Source organism: Filicampus tigris, chromosome 19, assembly GCF_054856515.1.
Source record: "Filicampus tigris isolate MCC_2025a chromosome 19, RoL_Ftig_1.0, whole genome shotgun sequence".
Classification (NCBI taxonomy): Eukaryota; Metazoa; Chordata; class Actinopteri; order Syngnathiformes; family Syngnathidae; genus Filicampus; species Filicampus tigris.
In genome coordinates this window covers 9,797,587-9,815,433 of record NC_141235.1, presented here as the reverse complement: position 1 = coordinate 9,815,433, position 17,847 = coordinate 9,797,587, and the positions used below count along the sequence as shown (strand labels likewise).

At 41.9% G+C, this 17,847-nt stretch overlaps 2 protein-coding genes and 1 long non-coding RNA gene across 3 annotated transcripts; 2 read left to right on the top strand and 1 right to left on the bottom strand.

Moving 5' to 3' along the window:
• The first annotated feature begins 403 nt into the window (after window positions 1–403).
• Window positions 404–9,720, top strand: pax10 (paired box 10). Its single transcript, XM_086016243.1, has 8 exons — window positions 404–566; window positions 1,378–1,603; window positions 1,675–1,887; window positions 4,941–5,023; window positions 5,868–6,024; window positions 6,256–6,329; window positions 7,416–7,548; window positions 8,578–9,720. The coding sequence occupies exons 2-8, from the start codon at window positions 1,498–1,500 to the stop codon at window positions 8,676–8,678; spliced, it is 867 nt and encodes a 288-aa protein (XP_085872369.1). The 5' UTR covers window positions 404–566; window positions 1,378–1,497; the 3' UTR covers window positions 8,679–9,720.
• LOC147129396 (uncharacterized) lies at window positions 595–8,313 on the bottom strand. Its single transcript, XR_015082487.1, has 5 exons — window positions 8,064–8,313; window positions 7,408–7,585; window positions 6,232–6,388; window positions 1,670–1,899; window positions 595–749 (listed from the first exon to the last, which is right to left on the bottom strand). It is a non-coding gene; the product is annotated as an uncharacterized LOC147129396 (long non-coding RNA).
• Window positions 9,721–11,210: 1,490 nt separating the features above from the next.
• mmp25b (matrix metallopeptidase 25b) lies at window positions 11,211–17,759 on the top strand. Its single transcript, XM_086016214.1, has 11 exons — window positions 11,211–11,295; window positions 11,389–11,471; window positions 12,240–12,372; window positions 12,758–12,905; window positions 13,569–13,873; window positions 14,105–14,287; window positions 15,008–15,092; window positions 15,524–15,606; window positions 15,676–15,828; window positions 16,215–16,508; window positions 17,200–17,759. The coding sequence occupies exons 2-11, from the start codon at window positions 11,397–11,399 to the stop codon at window positions 17,460–17,462; spliced, it is 1,722 nt and encodes a 573-aa protein (XP_085872340.1). The 5' UTR covers window positions 11,211–11,295; window positions 11,389–11,396; the 3' UTR covers window positions 17,463–17,759.
• The last annotated feature ends 88 nt before the right edge of the window (window positions 17,760–17,847 follow it).

The following is a 17,847-nucleotide window of genomic DNA, read 5'->3' as shown; positions in this document are numbered from 1 at the left end:
GATAGATCCCAGTTCAATATTTTCGGCGAGTTAAGAATTAGTTCAATATTTTCAGTTAGTGGACACGCAACGTGGTCTCCTCGGTCAATACTGACATGCCTTTTAATGTTCAAAATGGGATTCCTTCATGTATTTCTCATGGTCTGCGTCTCTCCATTATGTGCGCCTCATGCTGGACTCTGTATGTGTGCGCCTCCCCTCCTCCTCTCCCTGGCATTAAGTTCAAACTTGACACTGATGTTGACTCACTTTGTCACCCCTCGGTGGCCCTCTACCTCCCTACCCCTCCTCTCTCTCCTTCTATCTCTCTCTCTCTCTCGCCATCGCTCCGAGGACAAGAGAGCCCGCAGACGCGTTTCTCTCCAGAGCAGACCCCCCACCACCCCCAGCCCCACCCCCTCCCGCACACACCACCTCTTTCTCTCCGTCGCTCCCTCCATCGCTCTCCTCCACACTTGCCTTTACGCACACGGTATTGTCAACAAAGCTGGAGAACAAGGGACGAGGGGGGAACAGGGGAAATCGAGGTACACGGGACCCCCGGCGTCGACACACCTTGACGCTCTGTAAGTTGACAACTTTACTTACTTTTTTTTTTTTCCCCTCATATCGCTGGGTTTTGGAGATGGACGATGTGTTGAAAATATGACGTCGGCTCACGAAGGGGTCAGCGTTGAGATGGGTGACCGGTGACCTTTTGCCATTGTGGCCACTTGTTTGCGTGGTGGAAAGTCATTTTCTTGTTGAACCTTGTAAAAAACGGGCGGAAAGAAAAACAATTAGATAGATCTTAAATGAGGGCAAACAATTAAATGATTTTTGTCTTTAAACATACACCGCCACACTGTATTCGGAAGACTTTCTGCTTTACTTTAAGAGGTTTCGCCCCCCCCAAAAATGCCATTCATTTAGGAATTGCAGTCGGCTACATGGAAAATACTTCTGGCATCAGTCGGGCATAAATTGTTAAAGGACAAACTTCTGCTCTTTGTTGTTCTTTAATGTGCTTCGAGTGAACCTCCGTGTGAGTGCGTGCCTGCGTCAGCACCCAAATTCAGCATCTTTCCATGTATACTTGTATGCGTGCGTGCGTGTGTGTGTGTGTGTGTGCATGCATGCTCGGCGTTATCAGCGAAGCTAAAAGCGAGTAGCATAATAAATGTCATGGCTCTCAGAGTGGCTTCTAATGTACCTTGGCTCCCAAAGGTATACCAGCATTCCAATGTATAACACACACACACTACGACAGCCGGCATGTAACTAACTCCATTTCTGTCTGTCATCATGAGGCTAATTCGCCACAATGCCGGCCATGTGTGAACTCATGCGATCTGAACCCCTCCTTCTTTTCCTCCTCCTCCTTGCTCCTTCCCTTAGGAGGAAGAGGTGGAGGATCGAAGGACGGCGCGAGGAGCCCAAAGTGACAGTAAACAGGGGCGAGCACGCACACAGCAGGACTGCTGCCTTGCTCTTCATGGTGGTTGGGACACTTGTAGTATGTATGAGAAGTTAACCATGCTGAACCTGCAGAGCGGTTCCAACTGGAGCGGGCCTAACAACTGGTACCACGATCCCACTGGTGTACAGACTCAACACAGCACAGGTGAGAGTTCAACCCCAAAAACACACGTTGAAGTTCCCTCGCGACTTCCCGTGACTCCCGCCTCACCTCAGTGTCCGAGGGCTGCCTGCTGGACGCGGAGGGCGGCATGGGAGGAGATGCGGTCGTCGGAGGAGGAGGCGGAGGAGGAGGTGCGGGCCGAGGGGGAGGTGTGCCCGTGGATAGGGACGAGGGCGAGGAGTCGCAGCTGAGGCTGCAGCTCAAGAGGAAGCTGCAGAGGAACCGCACCAGCTTCACGCAGGAGCAGATCGAGGCGCTGGAGAAAGGTCAGGGCACGCCTGCACGCAAATCAAACGCCGGCATGCTTTACGGCCAGTCACATGACATCACGCAGTGCTGAGTGGCCGGCGGGTTGGTTTTAGGGCAATGGAAGGGGCTGTACAATTACGGACACTTCATTAGGTAGGCCACATTGGAAAAAAAACACAACTTGTATTTTTGCGGGGCTAAAACAGTCATTTAACTTGGAACAACTTTCAAATATGAATTATTGACATTCATGGCAACAATCTTAGGTAGGACAACAAAGCAAGCAAGTGGTTTGCTCCAAAACCATTTGCGGGGTTGATTTTGCTGAAATCTTTTCGTCGGGGGACAATTAGTTCTGTAAACTCTTGCTTCTTTGTTGTGAAAAGCGGGAAAGCCGATTTTCACGGCAGAAAACATAAATATTTTGTTGAATTGCCCAACTTCAAATTTTATCAACGTTTGCTGCCTTGAAATTTTGAATTCCTTTTTTTTATTACAGTGCACACTTAAGTAGCTTCAATCAAGGATTGTATCTAAAATTCGGCACAGTTTAAATTTAAAATTGATGCAACCAAGAAGGTAGTTTACGTGAAGGTCCAAATGTAACCATCTTATTGTATTGTGATGATACATTATATAAAATGGCACTGACCACATTTATTAGAGCACCACATAATGTTAGCATTATGCTACAACTGCCCAATTCAAAATAATTACCAAAATCATTGTTGAAGTTTCTCTAACGGTTAATACAGCAGTTTGCAGAAGTGCTTGAAAATATCATTAACCATTAATTTTTCAAATGTACCTTTGGAGAAAAAACAAAACAAAAAAAAAAACTACCAAATAAAAAAAACATTTTATTATTTATTTACTAAGGTGTTATATTTTTGACTGTTCATAAACTATATACACTAATAAAACTATTGTTCAAATATCTCTTCGGCAAAAGTGAGCACCATCGCCTTTAAGCCAAAACAGCCCCTGAATTTCATGCCATTCGATTGCACAGGTGTACCTAATAAAGTGTCCAGTGTCGTTTTGCAGCAATGAGCCCTGATTGCTATACACAGATGATGAAATCAAATTAAGACCACAACTATATCCCAAAAAAGGCCCTCTGGCTGCATAAACAGTGGAGTTTTGATAATGCGTCATTACTGTGCATGCATTATGCAGTAAGATAAGTCTACTATGCACATGCACACACACTCACACACACACACACACAGAGGCATCAGAACGCCACCCTTGACTGGGTATGGCTGCAGCGGGCCCTTGAGCGAAATAAGGACGCAATGTCCACTGCTCAGCCGAGTGGAAGTGTATCACTGTGGTCACTCCGTGCAAATGACATTAATGAGGTACACTGACCTCAGTGCACGGCCAAGGCACAATAACAATCATGTGTTGACACAAACGCCAATTAAAACCAAGCCAATTAGAGCAATTTGCCAGACAGGTTTAATTCATCTGGCCTATCTTGCACAATATGGATCAGTTAAGGACGTGTTAAACGTCCAATCTATCAATGGGCAACATTCAAGTATTGACCTCATTTTTATGAACGTGTTATTTTATTTTAGTTTTATTTTTTCTTACCCTTCCACCACCCACCCCGCTTCGGAGGACAACTTTATTTTGGGCTTTGGTGCTTCTTTAAACCTCTGTTTTTCATGTGCATGTACCTGAATAAAAATAAAGTTGTCCTCTGAACGTGTTATTTTAGTGTTGACTTGTTGTCATGATTTAATTCAATATTGTATTGAAGATATCACTATGAAAACAAAACTGTAATCAAGCAATCAAACTTTCGGTTCAGGCGCTATTTTTGTTTCAAGAACAGTCTTAAGTTTTGCTTTTACTTGCATTGTGTAAACATTGCAAGTATCTGTTTTTTTTTTTGTTTTTTTTTGCTCTAAAGCCCTCAGCATAGTGCCACAGAAAATGAAAACAGCTAGCGATAGTGTCGCCTAAATGTGTTACTGTTGACAAAATAGCTAAACACGAGAATGGTATTTGAGATCTCGCTGCGCAGTTTGGTTTGGCAACATCTGTAGCCTAATATTGTAATAATGAAAATTATTTCACAAATTTGCATTGCTCTTTTCTCAACACCCAAAGATGCTTTGCATAGATACACAAAAACAGACAAAAACAATATTTGATCCTCAATGAATGAGGCGGAAGGAGGAGCTGCTAGCTTACCGACGGCTAGCTAGCACCGGTTCTAGCGTACGACTGTTAGCTGAGAGAGTTGAAAGTCTTTCGTTAGCAAAGCTTCAGGGTCAAATGTTTCTCTTTAAATATGATTCCCTTGCTTTCATTTTAACATGCTGTCTTTACTCACGCGACTACACAACCTTGTTTACGTTAACCATAGATACACCTCAGCCAAAATGGCAGTCATTATCCCACAATGAAACACGTTTCCTACACCATACTTTAGTCCAAGCAAAAGGGCTAAAACATTGCTTGTTTTTTTTTCTTCATAATTAAATACACTAATAAGATCCAATCCATTTATTTCTGTGGGTTAGAATATTAGGAACACCTCTCAGTATGCCGCTGTGTAGTTTTACATACAATTCTTGTTTCAAATGACCACAATGAATGGTCAATACGATTGCACAATTTTTTTCCGACTGACAATTTTACATATCTTTGCTGGTATGTGGGACCCTAACTTTGGTAAATAAAAGTTCACGTCAAAACTCAAACCTGTGGGAATTGCCGAGTTGCCCTACTTTGAAATAAAAATGCTTAGGCAGCTTCTCAACACGAATCCTTTCCTTTGAACTTTCGGCGTGTTCCATCACCATCAATAATTCATATAAAGTGCAACAGATAAATATTTCAAAAATGGTTGTAAGGATACATCTCTCAACCTCCTTGATTTGTGTTTCCCACGGAAAGTTGAATTAGTCAACACCGATATGACGCAGGGAATTGAAAAAGATGCAGTGCAGATGAATGCTAAGTGACTAGAATTTCATAACAAATGTATTTCTTTTCAGAATCTGCAGCTTTTCCTGAACCCCCCCCCATGTGATGTTTATTTCCTCTGCAGAATTTGAAAGGACACATTACCCAGACGTCTTTGCGAGGGAGCGACTGGCCAATAAGATTGATTTACCTGAGGCCAGGATACAGGTGAGCAAATCGGAACCTTAACTTCATTTACAACAAGGCTGTCAAAAGAGGTGCTTAGTGTCACTTGGACATTCATCAACTTTTAATTTATTCAACACATTAATCCCGATCCACCAAGAAACGACATATTGATTTAACGCAGTTCTTTTTAAAAATTGCTACGTCACTGTTTTTTGTTAAAGGTGATAAACCAAATACTTTATGCTTTTGAGGTGGGCCGCAGCCCCCCTAAACTGCCATAGGATAGATCTGCCCCTGCACTAATAAGCCTGACCGAGCTGCGACAGTCGAACGTTACATCCGTGAGTTCGGGGTGCATAAATGTAACGCCCCACCTTGGCCCTATCTATTGCACTGAAGAGATTCTACTGTGCATGTCAAACTTTTAATGAGGGTCAACGGTAAAGATTTTTGAGGCAGAGAAAAGATGTTATGTCGCTAAAATAGACAACAGCGTCCAATTTCTGGGAAAACTTCAGGTTTTCAAGGGTAATTCCAAAGGCGACCTTACGTTTTGGGGAGCTGTTGAGCCAGGCGCTTTAGGCCTTAATGGGTTAACTCATCATTAGCCATATAAAATGTATCCTCCTCGTCTAATTACATTACTCATTTATTTGTAGGAAATGTTAAAAAATTGAATTATGGTGAGTAATCGCCACTTTATATCAAGCCAATTTATCATTTATATTATTATTATTAAAATAGCGTTGGCATTGTGTGTCATGTCAAGTGTTATTTTTATTTATTTATTTTTTTAAAGCCAGCGGTCTGTCGCTGCTTTATGATGATGATCAACATCATAGATGTGATCTTGTGATGAGATGAACATTCTGTTTCGGCCAAGGTGTGGTTCTCCAACCGAAGAGCCAAGTGGAGGCGGGAGGAGAAGCTGCGCAACCAACGGAGGTCGGGAGGGGTGACTTCCTGTTCACAGAGTCAAGCCCCCCTGACCACTTCCTTCAACACGTCAGTCTACCACCAACAGCACAGCAGCAGTTCGGGTAGGCTTTACTCACTTTGCATGTAAAAATTAGAACGCTATGTTATACTTGTGTAGGGCTGGGTGAAGCACAGCCAAGTGCTGTCCTAGCTTGAATGGCACCCTGGCGAAACCCCTCCTTTGGCCTCTGGCCGATCTGTCCATATTTACAAAGGGTACTGAGTAAATGTGTGTGTGCGTGTGTGTGCGTGTGTGTGTTTGTTCTCACTCTTTGGATTCTCTGCTCCTGCAGGGTCCATGTTGAGTCAGGCTGAGTCGTCGCTACCTAGCTACAGTTCGCTGTCAGTCTTCTCATCTGGAGTCCAGGTGAGTCCTTCGTCGTGAATCAGCACTTTTGCAAAGCACAACAACATCCAAGAGCATACCTGGACGGACGGACAGACAGACAGATAGACAATCAGGAAAACTACAATAATGTATAAATATTGTATATAATAATTCACACTTGTTCCGTGGTCACTTGTTGATGGGTAGGATTGTTAGGTTACAATCATAATGGCTCTATAAAGAAACTATGTATACTGAATATTAAAAATGTATCAACTACTACTACTACTAATAATAATAATAATAATAATAATAACAATAATAACAACAACAATACTCATTGTCATCACCATTATCAGTTAGGATGAAAATCATCAGTTAGGATGAAATTGTATACAGTACTATGTATACCGTTCTCTAAATTCATATTACATTCAATACAAGACCCTACTCCCCAAATAAATAAATAAATAAATAATCTGCTAATTTTCAAAGATTTGACACAATATGAGCGATATTAAACGAGCCATATGTGTGTAATTGTTTTTAATTCAAGCTGTTGTTCGGCTCTCACTGAAATGGCAAAAGTGAGGTGACTTGGATTGTATTGATGGCATGTAACGCTACTCGAGCCCCCTCTAGCAGGTGAAATTGTGTCACTACACCTATCATGCCACAACTAAACATTTTTTTTTCCCCAAACCTTTTTGAGCCAAGGGACATATTTGGCATTAGAAAAATCTCATTAATTAATTCATTACGGTTAGGGTTAAATGACAAGCATGCCACAAAAAGTACTGAAATAATGACGATATGGTCTTTACTCACAAACTGATTTTGTTAAATAAATGGCAACAGGTGGAGACAGACGTTAATTGTACATTCTGCCGTCTTGTGGAAGAACATTTAATCGTTGTGCCTGTCACTATGTCATTGGCATTGATAGATGAACAAAGATTATTATTATTTGCAGTTAATAAACAATAATATTTGGATCAATCAAGTGAAATCGGATCATTTCCCACTAGCAGGGGAATTACTCAATTAAATAAAAATGATTTTATTTCTCAAAAATACAGTAACTTCATTGTATCTTCCCTCTCCCTCTGCCGTTTACCTTCTCAGTCCATCCCTCCGCAGTCGGCCTCCTCGTACTCTTGCATGTTGCCTCCATCTCCATCTGCCCCGCGCAGCTTTGACTCATCAGCGTACTCCTCCCCTCACCTGCAGACTGCGCCCTCGGCCAACTCCAACACCGGTGAGTGCTTCTGATGGATTGGCAGAGCCATGGGGCCCTAAGCAAAATTAAATCATTGGTACAATCTATTCCTTCCAATAATATTGATAATTGAGCGTCCATACATCTACGATAAATTCAACTGGGCAGTTTTGCCAATCTCCTATATTGGTGGTGCGCAGGCTCCCTCTAGTGGCACACAATATAATAACTGCCTATGTACAGTTCAGTTCACTTGCATTTATTTTGCAGTTTTTGCCATTAAACCTCCTTATCATTTGATGATAGACAGTTAGGCCTACTACAATGTTTTTTGTCAGCAACATCGTGGATATATGTTTTTAATCCTGTAATTTAATGGTACCTCAGCCTATAAATCCAGAATATAAAGCAGAACAAACTAGGCAATGTTAGCCTCGGCTGCTAGCTACGTTGGTATCATTATTAATACAGACTATAACACTAAAATGATCAGTTAAAAGTTCTTTGTGGAATGAACAATCAATTACACATTCAAAAATAAGTGAAAAACGTACCTGTCGAGCAGAAATGTTCCTAATTCCGCATTCCTTCTGAATTTCAACTAGCCGAGGACCCTTTACTCTACTTCTGTTTGTTGGTCTGATAAACAGTTGCAAACAATAAAATGGGCATTTTCTTCCTTTTCCACAAGTAGTTATTTCAAAATCGTTTCAGATGAGCTCCTGAAACGCGCCCCCTTTAACTTTTTTATGATACTCTACCTCTTGTTTAATATTCTGTTGACTGCAAATTGCTCTTGAGGGCCCCCTGGTGGTCGAGGACCTTATACAGGTTTTCAGTTGGTTTATTACTTGGGCCGGCTCTATTGATTTGGTATTGGTGGCCAAGCCTCACACACGCACACACACACGCACGCACACGCACACGCACACGCACACGCACCCCCCCCCCATACACACACACACACACACACAGGCACACCCCCCCACACACCCCCACCCACACACACACACATTGATGTCATGCACACTGATCACGTCTTCTTCCTGTGCCCCTCTTTCCCACCAGGCCTCATATCACCCGGTGTCTCGGTGCCGGTGCAGGTTCCAGGAACCGAGCCGCAGGGCATGAGCCAGAACCTGGGCCAGTACTGGGCCAGATTACAGTGAACGGCAACCATCATAAAAAGAAGAAGAACACAAAAGAAGACAGACGAGAAATAAGGGATAACACAGGACTGAGCTTTCCAAAATGAGCCGAAGACCCTGATATGCATCAAATGTTTACAAAACGTATCCAAGAGCAGCTTTGGTTACACTTGATGATACTCTATTGCCATTTGCTTGGTGTTTACTTGCCCGGCAGAGTAGGATTAGAACTAGTTTAGGATTAGATTTCAATCAAGGTGTGGACTACTTGAGCAAAGGATGCAAGTAAATGTCAGCAAATGTCTGTAGTGTATTGTGAAGTACAATCACAGATCCTTGATCTATGAGCAGCTCAGTGGTAACAACTACATGCCCATTTGGCTTCAGGTCAATTGAAAATTGTTAAGAAAACGAAGGATCCATTCCGACATTTAGCTCAGAGTGCGTGTTTATGTACATCCGTGTATGATGACGTGTGGACTTTTGTCAGATGTTACCGGAGGGACGAATGTAGCATTTTGTGCTAATTCCTTCATCCAAAATGAACTATATGGCAAAACATGCAGATGTGATATGTTACAGGGATTTCTATACCAAAAAAAAAAAAATCAGGTGAATGGAAAAAAAAAAAGGTTTTATATTACTTGTGAAGCTTCTATGAGCTGCTGACAATCGAGGCTGCCTGCATGTACTTCAGGCTGACAATCAAAACAGGGCAGAGAGGAAATACTGTGAAATGATACTGCAACACTGCGATGGCAACATTAGAAACCGTGCATGACCAAAACTAATCATGAGACAATCAGCCACATCGGGAAATGTTTCTGTACAAACGGCGCTGCTCACTCTCCTCTGACTGCTGCTTTTCGGGGATGCAACTCAGTTTGATCTCCGGCGCCATTGTCTTTGCAATTATTTATTTGTCTTTTCACTTCACAGGTCCTCGGTGTAGTTTCCGTTGATGTGTGTGTTGTGTTAGTACTGTTTAGCTGCCAAGAGTCAACCCTTTCGTGAAGGCCTTGGATCCCTTTAATGAAAATAAAACTGTGCGTCATCCATGCAAGTTCAGCACTCTTCATTTGTGACACAAAGGACAATGAGAAGACTGACTGACCACACTCCCAAATACTGCCCATCCATAGGGCGGACCGGTCCGCCTCTATTTTTAAGCGGCCGTCTTGTCGGCGAGTCCGACTAAACTTTCACTCGCACCCACTCGGACTTCCGTCAGCGTTTCTAAACTATCAAAAAAAAAAAAAAAAAAAAAGAAAGAACGACCCCCCCCACCGTCTCTTTTATTAGCCTCTTGTTGACTTATTAGCCTCTCATCAAGATGCTTGCTTGTTTTTTTTCCAATTTAAATTAATTGTCATTAGATGAAAAAAATAAGAGTATTTTAGTAAAAAGAATATTAAAGGCCGGGGGATGACTCGCAATTTTCAAAAATAAAGCTCACCTTTAGTAGCCTCTCACTAAGATGTGTGCTTGAAAAAATGTTTCAAATAAATTGTCATTAGATCAAAAAGTATGTTAGTGGGTAGGGGGGCCTCGCACAGGGTGCCCCTCAAGCTAAGACCGCCTTTGGGTGTACATTTACTTTTAATACAGACATGACGGAAACTGGTGCACCATTAGCAGGACAGTGTTGTGTGCTAATGGCATGCATGACTCACACAGGCCCCTGAGGATGAGGAGGAATTAAAGATGAGGAGGAAGCTGGGGAGAATGTGTGTGTGTGTGTGTGTGTGGGGGGGGGATAAGATAACACCACGCTGGGGCACGCTAGCATACAGTAATGGGCTTCTGAAATGAGGATGTGAGAGGCCTGAGCTGTGCCAATGCAGCGTCATCCATTTACCTTAGCCAATGCATGGACAGAAATAGTAGGACAAAAAAAATCCCAAGATTGTGAGAACAAATTTGTCTTTTCAGGGGAAAAAAATACATGAGAAGGATAAAATAGTAGTTTCCAAAATAATTACTAGAATTAAATTGTATTTTTTCAAGAACAGAAGTCAAAACGTTAGAACAGAAAATCTTTAAATTGATTTAGTATTTTGTGAAAACAATAGTAATTCATGAAGACAAATAGAGAAAAATGCAGCTGTACAAAAGTAAAGGCATATTTTTTTTTCTAAACAAAACAGTGTACATAACCACCACACTGCATATTGTGTTATGGTTGTGTTAACTTGTGTACAAACTTGGACTCTTAATATTTCAATTTTAGATTTAAATCCTTTTCAGGGGATCGTGATCACCACTTCTTAAACCTTGAGACCACCAACAGGCCACTGGCTGAACTGCAGGCGGCTGTGACTGTATTTTTTTTATGTGTATTCATTTTATGTTATGCACTGTCAGAGAAGTGTTTTATTAAAAATGTGTTCATCAGTGTGGTTGTATAATTTCAAACTGCGCTCTATCATGCTGAGAGTTGTTTCTAAGACTTTGAGAAATAAGTCTGGATGATGCACACTTGGGTGGGGTGGGTTGTGTTAGTGCGGTGGGTTGTCCCAGCCCATCTGAATTTGAGTCAGAGAAAGGAAGCGAGACAGAGAGAGAGAGAGGGATGCTTTATTGATCAGCCCATCCTAGTCTCAGGAGAGCTGATTGAAGCTTCAGAGGAGACCTCACGGTGAGCGTTATTGTTTGCTTCTTGTTGGATTTTTGGGAACAATCATGAGAGTAAAAAAAAAAAGTATATAAGATTTTTTTTTTTGTATTGCAGCCACTGTGATGGAACTGATTTGGATGGTTTTGACTTTAGCTACATGCACATCAGCTGTGCCCGAGCAGTACAGCAGAGCAGTGGTGAGTGATCAAATATGTGAACGGGACTGAGATGTATCACAAATTTAACATAAACACAAGTTTATGTAATGATAACACTGCTAACTTTTGATTGTCTGTCAGATTATGAATTAATGTGCAAACTCTGCCTTATACTTTGTTAAATAAGGTCACCAAAGTATCCTAAATGTAAACTATTAACGCCACAGCAGTGGCAATTGTAAACCACTGCATATGACAATTAAAGATATAATGTAACTGAATATTGTGATATTGCTAATCAACACACACACAGACGCACATATACATTCATATATAAGAAAAAATATGAAGAAAAGGTCATTCAAAACAATACAAATGTGGTTGGTGGCTTCCTTCCAACCGTACGCTGGCGATGGCACCGCATAGGGAAGGGCTTGTTTCGAAATCACTTCTAAGAGATGCACATCTTTCCTGTTTTGACAGAGATTCATGAACACATCACACCGGTCTCTTTATTTCACCTGGCATCCGCACCCTCTATTTACTTATGGTGATAGCCCAACACTCAACAGGGACACAACCGTGCAATATTAATAATGTTCAGAAGCCGACGCAACCCATCCGATAACATCATTAAATCACGTGAGAGAATCACGTATGGGAATGGAAGTGAAATAATGCATCAATAACGGAATCACATGTTGTTGTTTTTACATATAGCTATATTTTGCTGTGGTAATCATGTTTGGAGGAAACCACACATGACCGCAGTTCCTCTTTTCTTCTTCTTGGTTTTGCACGCTGCAGGATTGGTTGAGTAGGTATGGCTACCTCCCTCCGCCCGACCCCCGGACGAGTAAGCTGCAGACCAAGGAGGGAATCGAGAAGGCCATACGGGTCATGCAGAGATTTGGCGGCGTGCAGGAAACGGGCGTGCTTGGTAAAAGGCTCCTCGCAGGAGGCCTCTGACTTCCTGTTAGCTTTTGTTTCGCGTCATCGTAACACAGCGCAACACTGATTAATGTGGAAAAGGACACAAAACAATCACACCTCCCACTCGGTGCAATTATTGATGTCACAGATTCACTGACTTAATGCACCTGTGAAGTGAAAATAAATGTGTCATCTAGATTTGACACTAGAGAGGAGAGTGTTGTTAACAACACTGGCAAATTTGAATGCATAGCTAGTTAGCTAACTGCTAATGCGCCTGATAAAGGTGCTCGAGTTTGTATGTAGAATAGGGGCGACTGGCACAAAGTACAAAAGTACTAAGCCAGTACTAACATCTATATTCATTCCGCCAAAATCTTTCCAACCTGTAGATGGTGAAACGCTTAAGCTAATGTCCACGCCACGATGCTCCCTTCCCGATATCGTTGGGAGTGAGGACATGTTGAAGAAGAGGAGGAGGAGGAGGAGAAGATATGCACTGTCAGGTCTTAAGTGGCACAAGAGCGATCTGACGTGGAGGTGTGTTTTACATGGGAGGGCTGTTTGCCAATGTGAGCTTTATAGTTAATACAGAGGAGAAATTCAATTGCAAAATCAATATGTACCAGTCAGTATGTCTCATGTGCAGTCATTTACTAAGTATGTGTCTCTATGACTTCTGTTGCTTCTGGGCTCTCTGCCTCAAGGCAAGGCGCTGCTGAAAATGTAATTTTCATTACTATTTAAACATACATCATTGACACGATCAATACTTTTAAAGCATTATAAAAACAGCACAAAAACCTGTGAATAGGCAGTGTTTCGCTCTACATAATCCCTACATCTATTCTAAAAAAACAAATACAAGCAAGCACGTTTTGCAAAATTGGAGGAAGAGGTTTCAATATGAATATTTCTACTAGGGGACAAGACCAACTATTATATCTTCGCTGTCCTGTGAAAAACACTTATCTCCAATTTTGGAAACTTTTTAAATGTTTACTTTAATGCGATGTCTGTAACGCGGAAACATGATTCATGTAAAAATGAAAAAAAATGGAGATAAGTGTTTTTCACATGACAGCAACAATATGTATTTATAATATAGAGATCTACTAGACCACAGTGCCATCTGCTGGATCTGGTGGTGCACTGTCCAACTTGCCCCGGATGCTAACTAACCAGCAACTCTCCCCTTTGCAGCATCCACAGCTACCCGTCGTCGACCCTCTCCCCCAGCCTTCCCTCCACCTTGGTGGACAGCATCCTGACGCACGCCTTCAAATCTTGGAGTGACGCGGCCCCTTTGACTTTCCGTAAACTGACGAGCGGCGGCGGAGGTGCGCAAAGCGGCGGCGACATCAGAGTGTCCTTCAACCGATTGCTGCACGATGACGGATACCCCTTTGACGGGCTGGGGGGTACCTTAGCCCACGCCTTCTTTCCCGGCAGAGACGACGTGTCCGGGGACACACATTTTGATGACCATGAGAGGTGGAGCTATGGAGGTACAGTGTTCCCCCACAATATCACCTTTTGTGCAGCATATATATCCGTCATAGAAATTATTAATTAAACACTATTAACTAGGCAAATTGTCAAATATATTTATATATATTTATACTATATTTATCCATACATATATGTACATCTGGAACATATGAAATTTCATGTTCAAGGCATACACCAGTGCGGTGTGAGCCATTTGTTGACTAATGCAAGTATAATTTCGCCTGCAGGGGAGAGCAGCGGCACCACCGACTTGTTCACAGTAGCTGTGCATGAGTTTGGCCACGCACTGGGCCTGTCGCATTCCTCCTCAGACCCATCCATTATGAGGCCGTATTACCAGGGTCCTGTGGGAGACATTCTCCACTACCAGCTGGCTCTGGATGACAGACTGGCCATTCAGCAGCTTTATGGTTAGTCACTACTTAGGATAACCGCTTAAAAGAAAAAAAAAAAAAAAAAAAAACTCTCTCTTGACTATGCCTTGATTAAAGGATGATGGTCTCCAGTTAATTCCGATGAGTCACCCAATGATAAGGAGGCCCAGTCTAGACGCGCACAGGCGGCCACAGGTGTTGCAGGTGTCATGCAGCCTGTGGCGGTTCATGTTTCATTGCCGTTCTTTACAGTTTCAGCGTTTTTTCTTAGAGGTTGTTGGTCCTGTTTTTCATTTTGCTAGCTGGTGTTCTATACGTACTCCAATGTAACAAATCACTAGTTCCCCTTGTGTGGCTGTTTTGTCTTTCTTACAGACAAAGGTCTGGTGGTCTCTTTAGTGAATTGTGTTGCAAAGTATAGAATATTGCTGAATCACTGTTTTGTGACCACAAATGTCATCTTGATCATGGGTTACTGACACCTCTCATCATTGTGACTCACTTGTCTCCTTCAAAAAGTAATCATAAACCAGCTGCAATTATTTGCTTATGTGGTATACTGTATTCATTTGAGGACTTGATGGTCCTATAAAACAGATCATCTCGGTAGTATTTAGTGCTGATTGGAAACATTTGTTTGTTCAGGTGAAACTCTGCAAACATACAAACCGCACACATTTATAGGACAGTTTACTTTTGAAATGACAAGGTGTCCACATCCTGTGTTACGACACATTTCGCATTGCTCTTTTACAGGCAGCAAGGAGGGTGTACGACCGGGAAGTGTTGACCCCAACCTCCCTCATTTGCCCAGCCCTCCTCCAACCAAACCAACAAAGCCGTGAGTTAAACAACACCCACAAACGACTTATTTGCATTTGTGAAAACATACTGATACTCTCATTAACATTTAACTGCTGCTACGTACTCCCCAAAAATGTTCCTTCACATTATACTCCCCAGTCATGCTAAGCATTTGGTTTTCGTAGAAATTTGCATTCAGGCATATATATATATGTATATATATATATATATATATATATATATATATATATATATATATATATATATATATATATATATATATATATATATATATATATATATATATATATATTATTGCTACTTTTCATAAGAAATCCCACTAAATTCTTCTATTGATGGAGAAAAAAACAAGTGTCTCTGAGCGTGGCTCTTGCGCTCTCTAATGGATGTCTTTCAAACTCCTTTGACTGCAACATGAGTAACTTGTTTTGGCCTCTGCTGTCCCAGGTCTGACCCTTCTGTCCATGACCGTTGTCATGGTGGATTTGACGCAGTGGCCAACATCAGAGGGGAGGTCTTCTTCTTTAAAGGTAAATCTATAGTCTCAAATTCCCAAAATGTCTGACTATAACAACCGCTATGTGGTCTTCTGAGAAAAGGTGCTAATTTCTGGAGAACCACGCGAGATGGCTCACTGGTGTCGCTTAATCCGGCTCAGATCCAAAACTTTTGGATCGGACTTCCACGGGGGACGAATAAGATCGACGCCGTGTATGAGCGGAAGAGTGACAACAGCATCATATTCTTTATTGGTGAGAAACTTGACCAGAATTTAAGATTAAGTATAGTCCAGGGCACAGGGTGAAAATTATACTTATACTTACTTATACTTGTACTTATACTTACATTTTACTTATACTTATACTTATACTTATACTTATACTTATACTTATACTTATACTTATACTTATACTTATACTTATACTTATACTTATATTCATACTTATACTTATACTTATATTTATGTACGGACACGTGTGAGGGAAAAAACGCTCTAGTAAAAATCTAAAAAATGTGAATAGCTGACAAGAGGAAGAGTCATACCAAGTATTTGGTCTTGGTTATTTCCTGCCGTTATGAATGGGTAGGCTTCAGTGGGGTTGTGCATATTCTTTTCTTGTACTCTTCTCTCAAACAGGGTCTCAGTACTGGGTCTTCAAGGACACGGTGGCCTTGAGCGGCTATCCTCGCCCGCTCTCCGAATGGGGCATGGCGAGGAAGAGCGGCGCGCCAGTGGACAGAGTGGACGCCGCCTTCATCTGGGCCCATAACGGCAAGACCTACCTCTTCAGCCAAGACGAGTTCTGGAGGTTCGATGAGAGTCGAAAAGATCAGCAGGGGACCAGGCAGCCGGAGTCGGGCTATCCGCGTGACAACAGCCTCTGGACCGGAGTTCCGTCCCGCATGGATGACATCATCAGCTGGGGCGAAGGTAACATCACTGACAGCCTGGCTAAACCGGTGTTTCCCATCTGTCTTAGCGTGGTGGAATTCTCTGCTAGGTAATGTATGAAATTCAGATGCCGCAATAGGAAAGACGTGACCAGTGTCGAAACGCAATCTTTCCATCTAACAGTGGTGTGAGATAAGTGAACCTTCATTAGTCTCCACAATGGAGAGCCTTGCATAGAGATGGTCTGTCCTGCAGCGTTGCATTCCAGTCAAATGATAACATAACTTACATTTCACATACAACAGATGTCATGGGGAAGAACATGATACAGTTCAACAAAGCAATCTAAGTCAAGTCAAAAGTTTTCTTTACAATTATATGTTTTATGCGGCCTCACTAATCAAAACTCGGTATTCTGGTTAATTTTGCGTTTCTGGAATATGAATTTAAGCAGCAAAATCCACCTGTTTTTATTCATCTCAAGGGCTGGCCATTTTGACAATATACCGCCCTCTGTTCTCGCCTAATAATGACATAATGACTATATAATTATAAATAAATTGTTTGATTTGACGTCCTCTTTCAGTGGAGCACTCATTGATATCGGGCTTAAACTGAGCATTTTTTCCCCTCCTTTCTGATTAAAGTCAGCAATTTGTCTTCTAGTTTACAATAACATTCCATGCATTCAGTTTTGCAAGCCAATTACAGGACTACTCTTTCTCCTTAGGCGATGCCTATTTCTTTAAGGACAACCTTTATTGGGTGCTTGAAAGCGGAGGCATGAACCAAGACGCCGTAGAACCAAAATCCATCGCCGTCGACTGGCTCCGTTGTCCCGTTCCCCCTTCGACGTCCGCTCCAGTCAATCCCGACGGCCCAAACAGATGCCGCTGCGACCTCACAGGCTCGTCTTCATCTCTAACCAGCAATTGCCTCCTGGTGTGTGTTTTACTGGCCATTAGGGAATTTGTTAATACAATAGGAGGTTGAGTTTTAGTGCAATTTGCTATGCGTGTTCAATACTTCCCTGAATCACCACAATATTAACTATTATAAACCTTTTTCTTATTTTTGTCATAACGATCTATAACAAAAGCATTTGCCCCTATTTCTATTATAAACTATTTTGTATATACAGTATTGTTAAATAGCTCTATGACAGTGTCAATCAAAACTGAGCAATGTTAGCTTTGTGATGGCTGGAATTGTTCAGCGATTGTTTTTGGGTGTCATTCAGTTATGTAAGCCGAACTGTGAATGTTATCATTAAAGGGGAATGGAACAGGTTTTAAATTGCGTCTATTGAGTCACATCTTCAGTTTCATCCAACAAAAGAATGCATTGCTTGACAATGGTGCGGGACACTGTGAAGGGA